Source organism: Mustelus asterias, chromosome 1 (genome assembly GCF_964213995.1).
Source record: "Mustelus asterias chromosome 1, sMusAst1.hap1.1, whole genome shotgun sequence".
NCBI classification, from domain to species: domain Eukaryota; kingdom Metazoa; phylum Chordata; class Chondrichthyes; order Carcharhiniformes; family Triakidae; genus Mustelus; species Mustelus asterias.
This window is the reverse complement of record NC_135801.1, coordinates 134,446,473-134,458,575: the sequence shown is the minus strand read 5'-3', so window position 1 is coordinate 134,458,575 and position 12,103 is coordinate 134,446,473. Positions and strand designations below refer to the sequence as shown.

The following is a 12,103-nucleotide window of genomic DNA, read 5'->3' as shown; positions in this document are numbered from 1 at the left end:
GGTTTGGTCTTATTTGAGGAAGGATGTGGTGGCATTGGAGGCAGTTCAGAGGAGGGATGTAGAGAGAAAACGGAATTATAGACCAGTCAGCCTGAAATTGATAGTTTGTATGCTACCCTCCAATCCATAGGAATTGTTCCAGAGTCTATAGAATTTTGGAAGATGACCACCAGTGCATCTACTATTTCTAGGGCCATTTCCTTAAGTACTAGATTATTAGGCCTTGGGGATTTATTGGTCTTCAGTCCCATCAATTTCCCCAACATCATTTCCCTACCAATACTAATTTCCTTCAGTTCCTCCCTCTCAAACTGTGTACCCCAATATTTCTGGTACATTATTTGTGTCCTTTGTGAAGCAAGAACCAAAGTATATATTTAGTTGGTCAGCCATTTCTTTCATCCCCATTATAAATTCCCCGGTTTCAGCAATCCTCTTCACATACCTTTAGAAGTTTTTACAGTCAGTTTTTGTGTTCCCTGCAAGCTTGCCCCCGTACACTATTTTTGCCTTCTTAATCAATCCCTCGGGCCCTCCTTTGCTGAATTGCAAACTGCTCCCTATTCTCAGGTCCACTGTTTTTCTGGCCAATTTGTAAGCCTCTTCCTTGAATCTAATATTGTTTCTAATTTCCCTTCTAAGCAATGGTTTGGCCACCCTTCCTGTTTAATTTTTGCACCAGACAGGAATAAACAATTATTGTAGTTCACCCATGCGCTCTTTGAATGTTTGCCGTTGCCTAGCCACCATCTTCCCTTCAAGTAACCGTTAGACATTTAAGTGATTGCATGATTGCTTTAAGAGCCGATCACATGATTTGATAGCGATGTCATTGGGGTGTTTCACAGACACCTGCCTACTTTCACTTTCTGCTGTGTACAGGCAACAGCTCCGACAATAAATCTGTTGCTGTTATTTTGAATTTACATGTGCAAACCACATGTTTTTTTCTTTTTGTTTAAAACCCACAAACACTAACATAGTTAGTATATTACAATAATGTTCCCCAAATAATCACAGTCAACTCATGCCTCATACCATCATAGTTTCCTGTATTTAGATTCAGGAGTCTCACAACACTAGGTTAAAGTCCAACAGATTTATTTGGTAGCAAATACCATAAGCTTTCGGAGCACTGCTCCTTCGTCAGATGGAGTGGAAATGTGCTCTCAAACAGTGCACAGACACAGAAATCAAGTTACAGAATAATAATTAGAATGCAAATCTCTACATCATAAAGCCAGGTCTTAAAGGTACAGACAATTTCCTCCACCCACATTGTCTGTACCTTTAAGACCTGGCTGGCTGTAGAGATTTGCATTCTAATTAGTATTCTGTAACTTGATTTCTGTGCACTGTTTGAGAGCACATTTCCACTCCATCTGACGAAGGAGCAGTGCTCCGAAAGCTTATGGTATTTTGCTACCAAATAAATCTGTTGGACTTTAATAGTGTTGTGAGACTTCTTACTGTGTTTACCCCAGTCCAACGCCGGCATCTCCACATTTCGATTCAGGACCATAGTCTCAGAAACAATTATGTCACTCCCATCTTGATGAAGAACTCTATCATATTATGGTTGATCATCCCCAAGGGAGTGCCAATTATTCTTTTCTCAATACTTGCTACCTAGTCTAGGATCTAGTTAGTTCCTCAACGTATTGGTCCAGAAAACCATTCCATATACACTCCAGGAATTATTCCCCTACCATATTGTTACTAATTTGATTTGTTCAATCTATATGCAGAATAAAGTTACTCATAATTACAGATGTTCCTTTATCACATACGCCTCTGATCTCCTGTTAAGTGTCACGCCATCACCACTACAGTTTGGGGGTCTATATACAACCCTCACCAATGTTTTTTGTCCCTTTTGTGTTTCTTAATTCTACCCATACAGATTCCAAATGGGGTCAGAGCTAATATCCTTCCTCACCATTCCATTAAGTTCCTCTTTAACCAGCAATGCAACCCCACTGCCTTTTCTTTTTGTCCGTCCTAAATACTGAATACCCCTGGATGTTCAGTTCCCATCCCTGGTCACCCTGCAGCATGTCTCTGTAACCCCAACCATATAATACCCATTCACATCTGTTTGTATGATTAATTCATCCACTTTATTGCGAATGCTTCGCACATTAAGGCACAAAGCCATAAGTCTTGTCTTTTTAACATTCTTAGTCCCATTCCCATTATTTTTCATTGATTTTTCTACCTATCACTTTTCTTATTCCTCTTCTGTCTTTGTTCTTGTTTCCCTCTCTTCTGACTCCTTGCATAGGCTCTCATGCCTCATGAATGATATCTGCAGCCTTCTGCCCACCCCAACCTCCAAGACAATTGGTGACAAAATTTGGAAAAAATATTACGTAATGGAGTATGCATTCGTGGTTAGTCATACAACAGAAACAAAGTCAAGATGATAAAATAAATGAAAATGAAATTCAGAAAATAAACATTTTTTAAGATCTGAGCTGAGTGAAATCGACTTTGACCCAATGTTTTTTATCCAGGACCTCTCAATTTGTTAATGTCCAGTTTGCACTATCGCCATAACAAAAATGCCCCCCCCCCCCCCCCCCAGATGCCAAAGCTCATACCTTCTTCCATATTGGTACTGTTGCTTTCAAAGTAGTAATGCAATATTTCACTGCATCCAGAGACTCATTTCTGTGTGGAGAGGAGATCGCTATGATCACACTTGCCTCAGTTATATCAACTACTCTGCAGAAAGACAAAGTGAAAAATGGAATCTGAAGCAATTTTATGGAAAATATATTAACAACAAATTGAAATCCTGAAATAAATGTTAGAAACACACAAATATAACAGCTAAATCCAACAAGCCACTGGCACAATTTTTAAGCGGCTATTTAGATGAAGATATAAATTTTCTTGATCATTCTTATTTTTCCACCAGGAGTCTTGTTTTATGCTGTACAGGACCAGAAACTCTGATGTACAGTTTTGGGTCTCCTTACTTAAGAAAGGATATAACTGCATTAGAAGCAGTTCACACAACACTCACTCAACTGATTCCGAGGATGAAGTGAGGAAAGGTTGGACAGGTTAGACTTGTATTTATTAGAATTTAGAAGAATGAGAGGTGATCTTATTGAAACATACAAGATCTTGAGGAGAATGGATAGGGTGGATGCTGAGAGGATGTTTCTTTCTCATGAGTGAAAGACTAGAATGAGGGACATAGTTTAAAAAATAAAGGGTCTTCCATTTAAGGCAGAAATTAGGAGATTTTTTTTAAACTTGAGAGGCTCTATCCATGGAATTCTCTTCCCCAGAGAACAGTGGAGGTTGGGTCATTGAGTATCTCTAAGACTGAGTTAGATAGATTTGTAATTGTCAAAGAGTATTAGGGGAAGGAAGGAAAGTGGAGTTGAGGCCACAATCAGATCATCCATGATCTTATTGAATTCTGGAGCAGTCTTGAGGCCAGACTACCTTTTAAAAATTCATTCATGGAATGTGGGCATCTCTGCAAGACCAGCATTTTTTACTGCCCATCCCCAATTGCCCTTGAGAAGGTGGTGGTGAGCGGACTTCTTGAACTACTACAGTCCATCTGGTGTAGGTATACCCACGGTGCTGCTAGGGAGAGTTCCAGGATTTTGACCCAGTGACAGCAAAGGAACTTGATGTGGTTCCAAATCAGGATGATGAGTGGTTTAGAAGGAAGCTTCCAGGAGGTGGTGTTCCCACGTGTCTATTGCCCTTGTTGTTCTAGATGGTAGTGATTAGGGGTTTGGAAGGCGCTATCTAAATAGCCTTAGTGGGTTTCTGCAATGCATCTTCTTGATGGTACATTATGCTGCCACTGTGTATCACTGGTGGAGGGAGTGACTGTTTGTGGATGGGGTGCCAACCAAGCTGTCTGTTTTGTCCTGGATGGCGTCGAGCTTCGTGAGTGTCGTTGGAGCTGCACTCATCCAGGCATGTGGAGAATATTCCATTACGCTCCTGACTTGTGCCTTGCAGATGGTGGACTGAGGCTTTGGGGAGTGAGGAGGAGTTACTCGCCTCAGGAGTCCTAGCCTACAAATTTTTATTGCTCCTAATTCATAAGTTCACACAGGGAGTGTGATATGTACTTGTAGCAGATCCAATGGAAGAACAGATAGCATCCTTTGTAAGCATGACTGAGAATCCAACATGGTATGTTGCCTACCTGGTTACAAGGTGAGGGACATCTCAAACTAGCTTGAAAGGTTGTTGGACATGGAGAGAGAAAATCTCGTCAACGAGAACAATGTCGGGATCATTAATATTGGAAAGAGTGGACATGAGCTGTTGGGAGAACATCAGGAACTACTAGGTAAATTAAAGAGCAGAACCTCAAGGGTACGACTTCTGCATTATTGTTTGAGCCATGTACAAATCTGTGTAGGGATTAAGGAGGTAAACAGGTAGCCGAAGGAGTGGTGTGGGAAAGAGGGGTTCTATTTCTTGGGACAATGCACCGGATACTTTCCTCTCCACAGCCTTTGACTCCTTTGTTAATCAAGAATGTGTTGCAACAGGAAGGAACCTTAGTGTTGGGACAGGCTCCATCTGAACTGGGCTGCGGCCAAGGCCCAAGGGAAAATGATTAATCGGGCACTCATGGGGACTTTGAACTCAAACGTAGAGGGAGGGATCGAGTGTAAAAGATAGAAATAATCGTCCGAATACAACTGAAAGGGAAGAGAGTGGAGAGAAACGTAGAGGGAGGGATCGAGTGTAAAAGACAGAAATAATCGTCCGAATACAACAGAAAGGGAAGAGAGTGGAGAGAAACGTAGAGGGAGGGATCGAGTGTAAAAGACAGAAATAATAGTCCGAATACAACAGAAAGGGAAGAGGGTGGAGAGAAAAAAAATCAAATACTGTGCTTTAGGCAAAGGGAAAACTAGAAATTGTAAAATAATTAATCCGGAGAGAAAGTAATAAACATACAAGTAAAACATTAGAGCTCAAGGAAAGATTAGGTGAGCCACTTAAGTGTTCTTTACACAAACACATTTCAGATAATAAACAAACTGAATGTCTTGCAGATGCAAATTCAAATTGGAATTTATGATATGGTACCACTGCTGAGACATAGATGCAAGACAATCAGGACCCAGACAGGTAACTGAGGGAGGGACAGGAATATTTGGGGGAAGGGGTGGGGAGTGGGGGGGGGTTGGAGATGGACATGGGAGGAGGCTGGAGGGGAGAAAGAGGGTGGTTTTCAACAGTAATCTCTCCACCCCATCTCAATGTTGGTCCCTCGAGCAAGCAAGCACCAACTACATTTTAATAGAGCAAGTACACAAAATGAAACATTAAACGGCACAGGTTTTATGCATTAGTTGCAGAACCTCAAATATTATTTTCTTATCATTCACTTTACTGAACAAATGTCGGCACAAAATGCGAAATAAACAACATATTCTCATATTTGCTCTGCTAACTGCAAAAGCAAACAATGTTATTGAAAATCTATATTTATCTGCTTTATACAGGATAGTACAGAAATACAACACAGCTTAATCCTTTCATATTCGGTAACCCTTTCCCTTTTACTGTGCCTATGGTATTCTTCAGTACCATATGCGATCTAGTGCACTACATATTCAATATCAGTAACTTACCCAAGTCTGTGATGGACACTGATGTGCTGAATCATTGGCCATTTATTCCTTATATCTCTGCAAATCTTTTTTATTTCAGCTTCAGCCATTGAAATATAAGCTTCATATTCAAGTCGAACAACTTTCTTTCCTTCAAAATTGTTCCTGGTTGTACCTAACAAATGAGGCATATAAAGTAAAGATTTGTTAAAGTAACGCACAAATGATTTGTTGAACAGTTCTGAGCATGTAGGACTTGTAACAAACCTATTCTCGCCCTAAACCTACATCTCTCTCTAGTTCCTTTCGCATTAACTATTACATTATTCTAAAATAATCTCATCTGGGAGACCTACCCATGTTTCGTCAAGCCCATTCACACTAAACTGTTAACATCTAACTTCCCTTTCCAAATCCCATGCCAGTTGACATTAAAAAATGATCCATTTAGGTTTACATCATGGAAACAGGCCCTTTGGCCCAACTTGTTCAATGTTCTGACCAATGAAACCAAGCATGCCAAATGCCTTCATCACCACCCTATCCACTTGTGACTCCACTTTCAAGGAGCTATGAACCTGTACCCCTCGATCTCTTTGTTCTATAATTCTCCCCAGTGCCCTACCATTAACTGAGTAAGCCCTGCTCTGGTTCACTCTACCAAAATGCATCACCTTTCTTCAAGCAATGCCCACACATTTCAAAACTGCCAACTCCCTCTCCCTTTGATTAGAGTACAGTCGCTTCCTTTCCTTGCATCCACGTCAGTGACCCTTTTCCTTGGTTCCTTCATTCCACAACCCTCTACCAAGCACAACCCCTTTTCACTGAACAATTACTACTTTTTCTTTCCCATCCACCAGTAAAATCTACCTTTCTCTTCCTACTCGATCTTCTCCAGTGTCCTTTCAGGCATGGGAGACCAATAGTACCTATTATGTATTTAAACTATTCATTCTTGATGCTATAGTGTAAAAACAAAGTTGCATATTGTTGCTTCTATTTACATAGCACAGAAGTACCTTATTATATTAACTGTGTTCATAGTAGCAAGTCCCTACATGTGAATTGCTTCGTATCACCATGATACAAGCTTCTGAACCAACCTAATCCCATATAACTCAAAATTGATGTGTGCTCACACTTGTGTTTGGAAAGTACAATATTATCTGCTTACACACACCAGACTACAATGACTTGTTTATTAATTTTTTCTATAATATATATACATACACACACACTGCAATTAGACTATGAAGGTTATACTCTCTGGTTTTAACAATAACTAATATATGCAGTTAAACAACATTTAAATTTGCATTAATGATCATAAAAATGCCAATTTCAATGCAAAGGATGCACATTTTTCCTCATTGCATGATACAAAAAAGAATTCCATTCAAAAACATCGGGAGGCTTTCAGTTATAAATTTTAAAGAAGTATAAGTTACATTTGTTTGACAGCTGCATGTTGGAGCCAAGATATTTAAATCAATTTATGTACCCGACATAAAGGAAATATTAAAATTCACTTAAAAACACAGATAAAAAGCTGGTAAAACTCAGCAAGTCAATCTGAAACGTTAACTTGGGTTCTCTCTCCACAGATGCTGTTTTACCTGTGAGTATTTGCAACAACACCTGTCTTTATTTCAGATTTCTAGCATCTACAGTGTTTTACCTTTGAATTACCAGTTTCACCAGTCACCAAGAGTATCTCTTCAGATGAATGCTATGTTATCAACAATTTTAATTGAACACTAACTTGGTAACGAATAAAAACACATTTAAAAGTATTCACTCTGAACTAAGAATGCTTGAAACAGAATGATCATTTAAAAATGTTTTTATGTATCGTTGAAGTGCTGATAAATACGGGGATTAAATTAGAGACATTTTATTGCATAGATTATGTCCAGTCAGTGGTAGAGATCATTGATCATTAATATTAAACTGGCATTGCTGTGGTAACTGCTTAGTGTAATCAGGACAAACCCTGCAGAAAGCTAATTCTGATTAGCCCCAATAATTTTGCTTTAGTGTCATTTTTAAAATTCTGCGCAGAAACTTGTGTTAAGATTTAAATCTTTTAATAAACTATATGCTCTTTATGAAATAAATGTGCAGTTACTCTGCTATGCACCATTTTCAGCTGTAATTATATTCCTTTCAAATAAATTGTTGACTGTGGTTGCTAATTCATACCTCCTGCATGCATTAGGAAAATCAACATTTTGAAGTCTTAACACTACAAGCAAAGCAAGAGAAGGATTTCTGCTGATCAAAGTTGTGACATTCAATTGGTTCTTTGGAAGCAACGCAATCTACTTGCAAGCAGCAAGTTATCCAATATTCATAATAAAATATTCATAAACAGTAACTGCTCACAATGTTGTACGACAAACTGTTCTGTAATGCGTTCCAATGACAAGATTTTAAGCGAATACCACTAGATCCAAAGTTTGGGCATTATTTTCATGTTGAAAAATAATTGTTAAGGTAAGAATAATTATACTGTGCTTTTTAATGACAGCAGTTATATCTGTTCTTACACAATAAGATAGATTTTTTTCTTGCTAGCAAAAAAATCATTTGGTATATTAACTATATGGAAATCTTAATCTCTTGCAGTCGTTTTTTAAAGTCAAATATTAATTTCAGAATATTCACAGCAAAGTACAATGCGCATGAAGAATTAGATATCTCTAAGATTACCATTTGTAAATATACATGCAAGTTGTTGACAGTGTAAATGAAAAAGCATTTGTATGAAAACAGCCTAATAAATAACTGACTTGAATTTAGTAGGTCTTTCTATCTTATCTTAGACTATTTTGAAGAAACGATCGGTGGTTTTGTTAGTTCACGAATTATGAAGGCTCTGGCAAGGCTATAGTTATTTCCCAGCCCTTGATACCTTAAACAGGCCACATTTCTGAATTGACGCAGTCCTTGTTGTTGGTGTCCCACAACAATGTTCAGTAGGAAATTCCAGGGCTTTGATCTCATGATGATGAAAGAACAACACAATGTCAGTAGCAACTAGACTACATTGGTGATACATGGGGCAGCTATTGAATCTAGTGCTGAGACACTGATCATGTTCGAAGACCAAATCGGTCTTAGAACATGTCAGCTTTCTTAAATGCTGTTGCAGTTTTACCCATCCAAATGAGTCGTGAGTATTTTATCACATTGCCGAATTGAGTCTTGAATTGAGATTGCAGAGATTTTGAGATCAAGAAGCGAATCACACATGGAATTACATAGAAGTTACAACATGGAAGCAGGATCTTTAGTACAGTCATTTATGGAAGAAATAGCAGGTTCATCTGAATAACATCTGGTTCTAACTTACGAGGGCAGGTTGTATAATGTGTACCTTTTACCCCTTTGAGTTTAGAAGATTGAGGTTTTATTTAATAAAGGTGCCTAAAATAGGAAAGGATTGATAAAGATAAAATATTTCCACTGGTAGCGTAACCTGGAACAAGGTGATATCATCTGAAAATCAAGAGCTGGGCTATACAGGAGTGAAATCTGGAAGCACCTTTTTCCACACAATTAGTATTAGAAATGTCGTGGATGCAGAGTCAATTAAAATTTTCAATACAGAATTAATGGATTTTTGTTAGGCAAGGGTGTAAAGGGTGTGAAGCAAACGCAGGTAAGTCAAGTTTAAGGTACAGATCAGCCATGATCTAATTGGCAGTGCAGTGCCCCACATATCTCCAAGTAGTTTTCGCCCACTCTCTGAATCTAAATTTGAACGTATGGCCCTTTTTTCTTGGATCATCCCTCAATTATTACATTTCAGAGAGCTCAGCCTCTGCGCTGGTCTTAATCCAGTGTTGGCATAGATGAACAGCAACTCACATCTCTCCTACGCAATTCAGCTCTTACATCCATATTTGAATAATGACTATAATGATGTCTGTAGCTGACTGGTTTTGACAGAATTCAAACAATGTCAAGGAGTAGATTATTTGTGAATAGATGTAACTGGTTGTCACATCAGATAAGTGCAGCACGGTGGCACAGTGGTTAGCACTACTGCCTCACAGCGCTCGGAACTCGGGTTCAATTCCAGCCCTGAGTGACTGTGTGGAGTTTGCACATTCTTCCCGTGTGTGTGTGGGTTTGCTTCAGGTGCTCCAGTTTCCTCCCACACTCCAAAGATGTGTCGGCTAGGTTGATTGGTATGCTAGAATTGCCCCTTAGTGTTAGAGGGATTAGCAGGGTAAATCCCTGGGATTCAGGGAATAGGGCCTGGGTGGGATTGTTTGATGGGCCGAATGGCCTCTTTCTGCACTGTAGGGATTCTACAACTCATTCCATAACTGTGTAGGAAACTGGCCAGGTAAATTTATCCTTTTTTGGGAGTAGAACATACCTAGGTAATTTACATCATTGTTGCCAGTGTTATCCTTATTAAATCAAAGAATCATAGCATTACAGCAAAGAAGAATGCCATTCTGCAAGTCTCCAATCCTTTCCCTGCAGCCCTGCAATTTTTCTTTCCCATTCAGATGCTTATTCAATTGCCTTTTGAAAAGCTATGTCTAAATCTGCTCCACCACCCAGCCTGTAACCACTCATTGCAAAAAACAAAACACAAACTTGACTGAAGTAAAAACTTGGTTGAAACCACTTGACTGTAGGAGGGAATTAGTTCTTCTGCAAAGTCCTTCAGCACTACAGCAGGAATGTATCAGGACAGATTGTCTTGCTATGTCCAGTGAATTCAGATACTGTTTGATGTCACATGGAATGAACCGAATTGGCATCGATGCTGGAAAAATCCATGTTACATTGTATGGCTAGACTTCCAAAAGGCCTTTCAAGATTGCTATACAAACTAAGGTCAACAAGTGTCAAGGGTAAGACATGGATATGAGATTTGTAACTAGCTAAAGGGATAGAAGCAGAGATGTCGTAAGGGGAGCTAGATTGCAAAGGGCAGGTGAAATATTGAAGGGGTATTGTTCATGCTGGTATGAAACCGAATAGAGATCATCACTAGCTTATTTTCCTACTGCATATCATCCCTTCTTTCACCAGCACCTTCTCTATGGCAATTAGGGATGGGCAATAAATGCCAGTGATGCCTATATCCCATAAATTAATTTTTAAAACATATCCTCCATCCCCACCTCCAATAATAAGTGCGAGTAGCTCATCCTTAGTTTAAGACCATCCGATCTGTTGCTTCCGACATTTCACTCCTACCTCAACCCACTGGACCAATCTTCTTCTGATGTTTCCTCCTGTCCTAGCCCAAACTTGTATCCTTTTCTAGCTTTACTCCTATGCACCTTATGCCCTTTCGGAGTCCATTTTGTTCATGACACCCATCTCCTGCTCCTTTGACTCAATTCTCAATAAACTGCTGACTATCCAACATCCCTTCCTGGCCCCCATTACAAATAAAACGCTAGGTGACCGTGATGTTAACCAAACCTCCTCAACATGCCTGCAGCCTTTGGCATGGCTGACCACATTACCTTCCTCCAATGCCACTCCACCAGTGTTCAGCTAAGTGGGACTACCCTCACCTGGTTCCATTTTGAACTAGCTAATCATAGGCAAGAGCGACCTGGAATGACTTCTCTTCCTGGTCCCACAGTTACCTCTAATGTCCCCCCAAGGATCTTTCTTTGGCCCGCTCTTATTTCTTAACTACATGCCACTCCTCAGTGATAACCACCTGAAAATACAGCATCAGTTTTCACATGTATGCTGACAAAACAAGCTGTACCCTTTTAAAAATATATATTTGTTCAGGGATATGGACATTGCTGACAAAGCCTGCATTCTTGCCCACCTTTAATTACCCTCGAGAAAGGGAGTACCCTCTAGAATCGCTGCAGTACATTTGATGTAGATGCATGCACAATGTTATTAGGAAGGGAGTTCCAGGACTTTGACCCAGTGACCATGAAGGAAAAGACCAATTCAGAATCATGTACGACTTGGAATGGGACCTGCAGGTGTGGCATTCCCATGTGTCTATTACCTTTGTCCTTCTGGATGTAGATGTTGCGGGTTTGGAAAGTGCTGCTGAAGAAGGCTTCGATGATTAGTTTCTTTCTTGTTGGAGATGGTCATTGCCTGGCACTTGTATAGTGAGAAAGTTACTTGTCACTTATCAATCCAAACTTGAATGTTGTTCAAGTCTTGCTGCATGCAGGATAGAGCGGCTTCACTATCTGAAGTTTATACATTTCTACACGACAGTAGTTAGATCTCAGCCGGAATCTTGCATACAGTTCTGGGCATCACACTATAGGAAGGATGTGAACGCATTGGAGGAAGAGTACAGAAGAGGTTTACAGGAATGATTCCAGGGATGAGAAGCTTCAGTTATAGGATAGATTGCAGAGGTTGGTACTGTTTTAAGAGCCATGGGGATATGTTGCAACTGTACAGGACCTTGGTGAGACCGCATTTGGAATATTGTATGCAGTTCTGGTCACCTCACTATAAGAAGG

General features: G+C 39.7%; 1 protein-coding gene across 1 annotated transcript in view; it reads right to left on the bottom strand.

The window, feature by feature from the left end:
- LOC144497962 (molybdopterin synthase catalytic subunit) overlaps window positions 1-12,103 on the bottom strand; it is a 36,454-nt gene that overhangs the window by 1,846 nt on the left and 22,505 nt on the right. The window contains exons 2-3 of the mRNA XM_078219434.1: window positions 5,634-5,787; window positions 2,604-2,727 (exon numbers count right to left, since the gene is read on the bottom strand). Of these exons, the coding sequence (XP_078075560.1) occupies window positions 2,604-2,727; window positions 5,634-5,787 (278 nt within the window). The remainder of the gene's footprint in view (window positions 1-2,603; window positions 2,728-5,633; window positions 5,788-12,103) is intronic.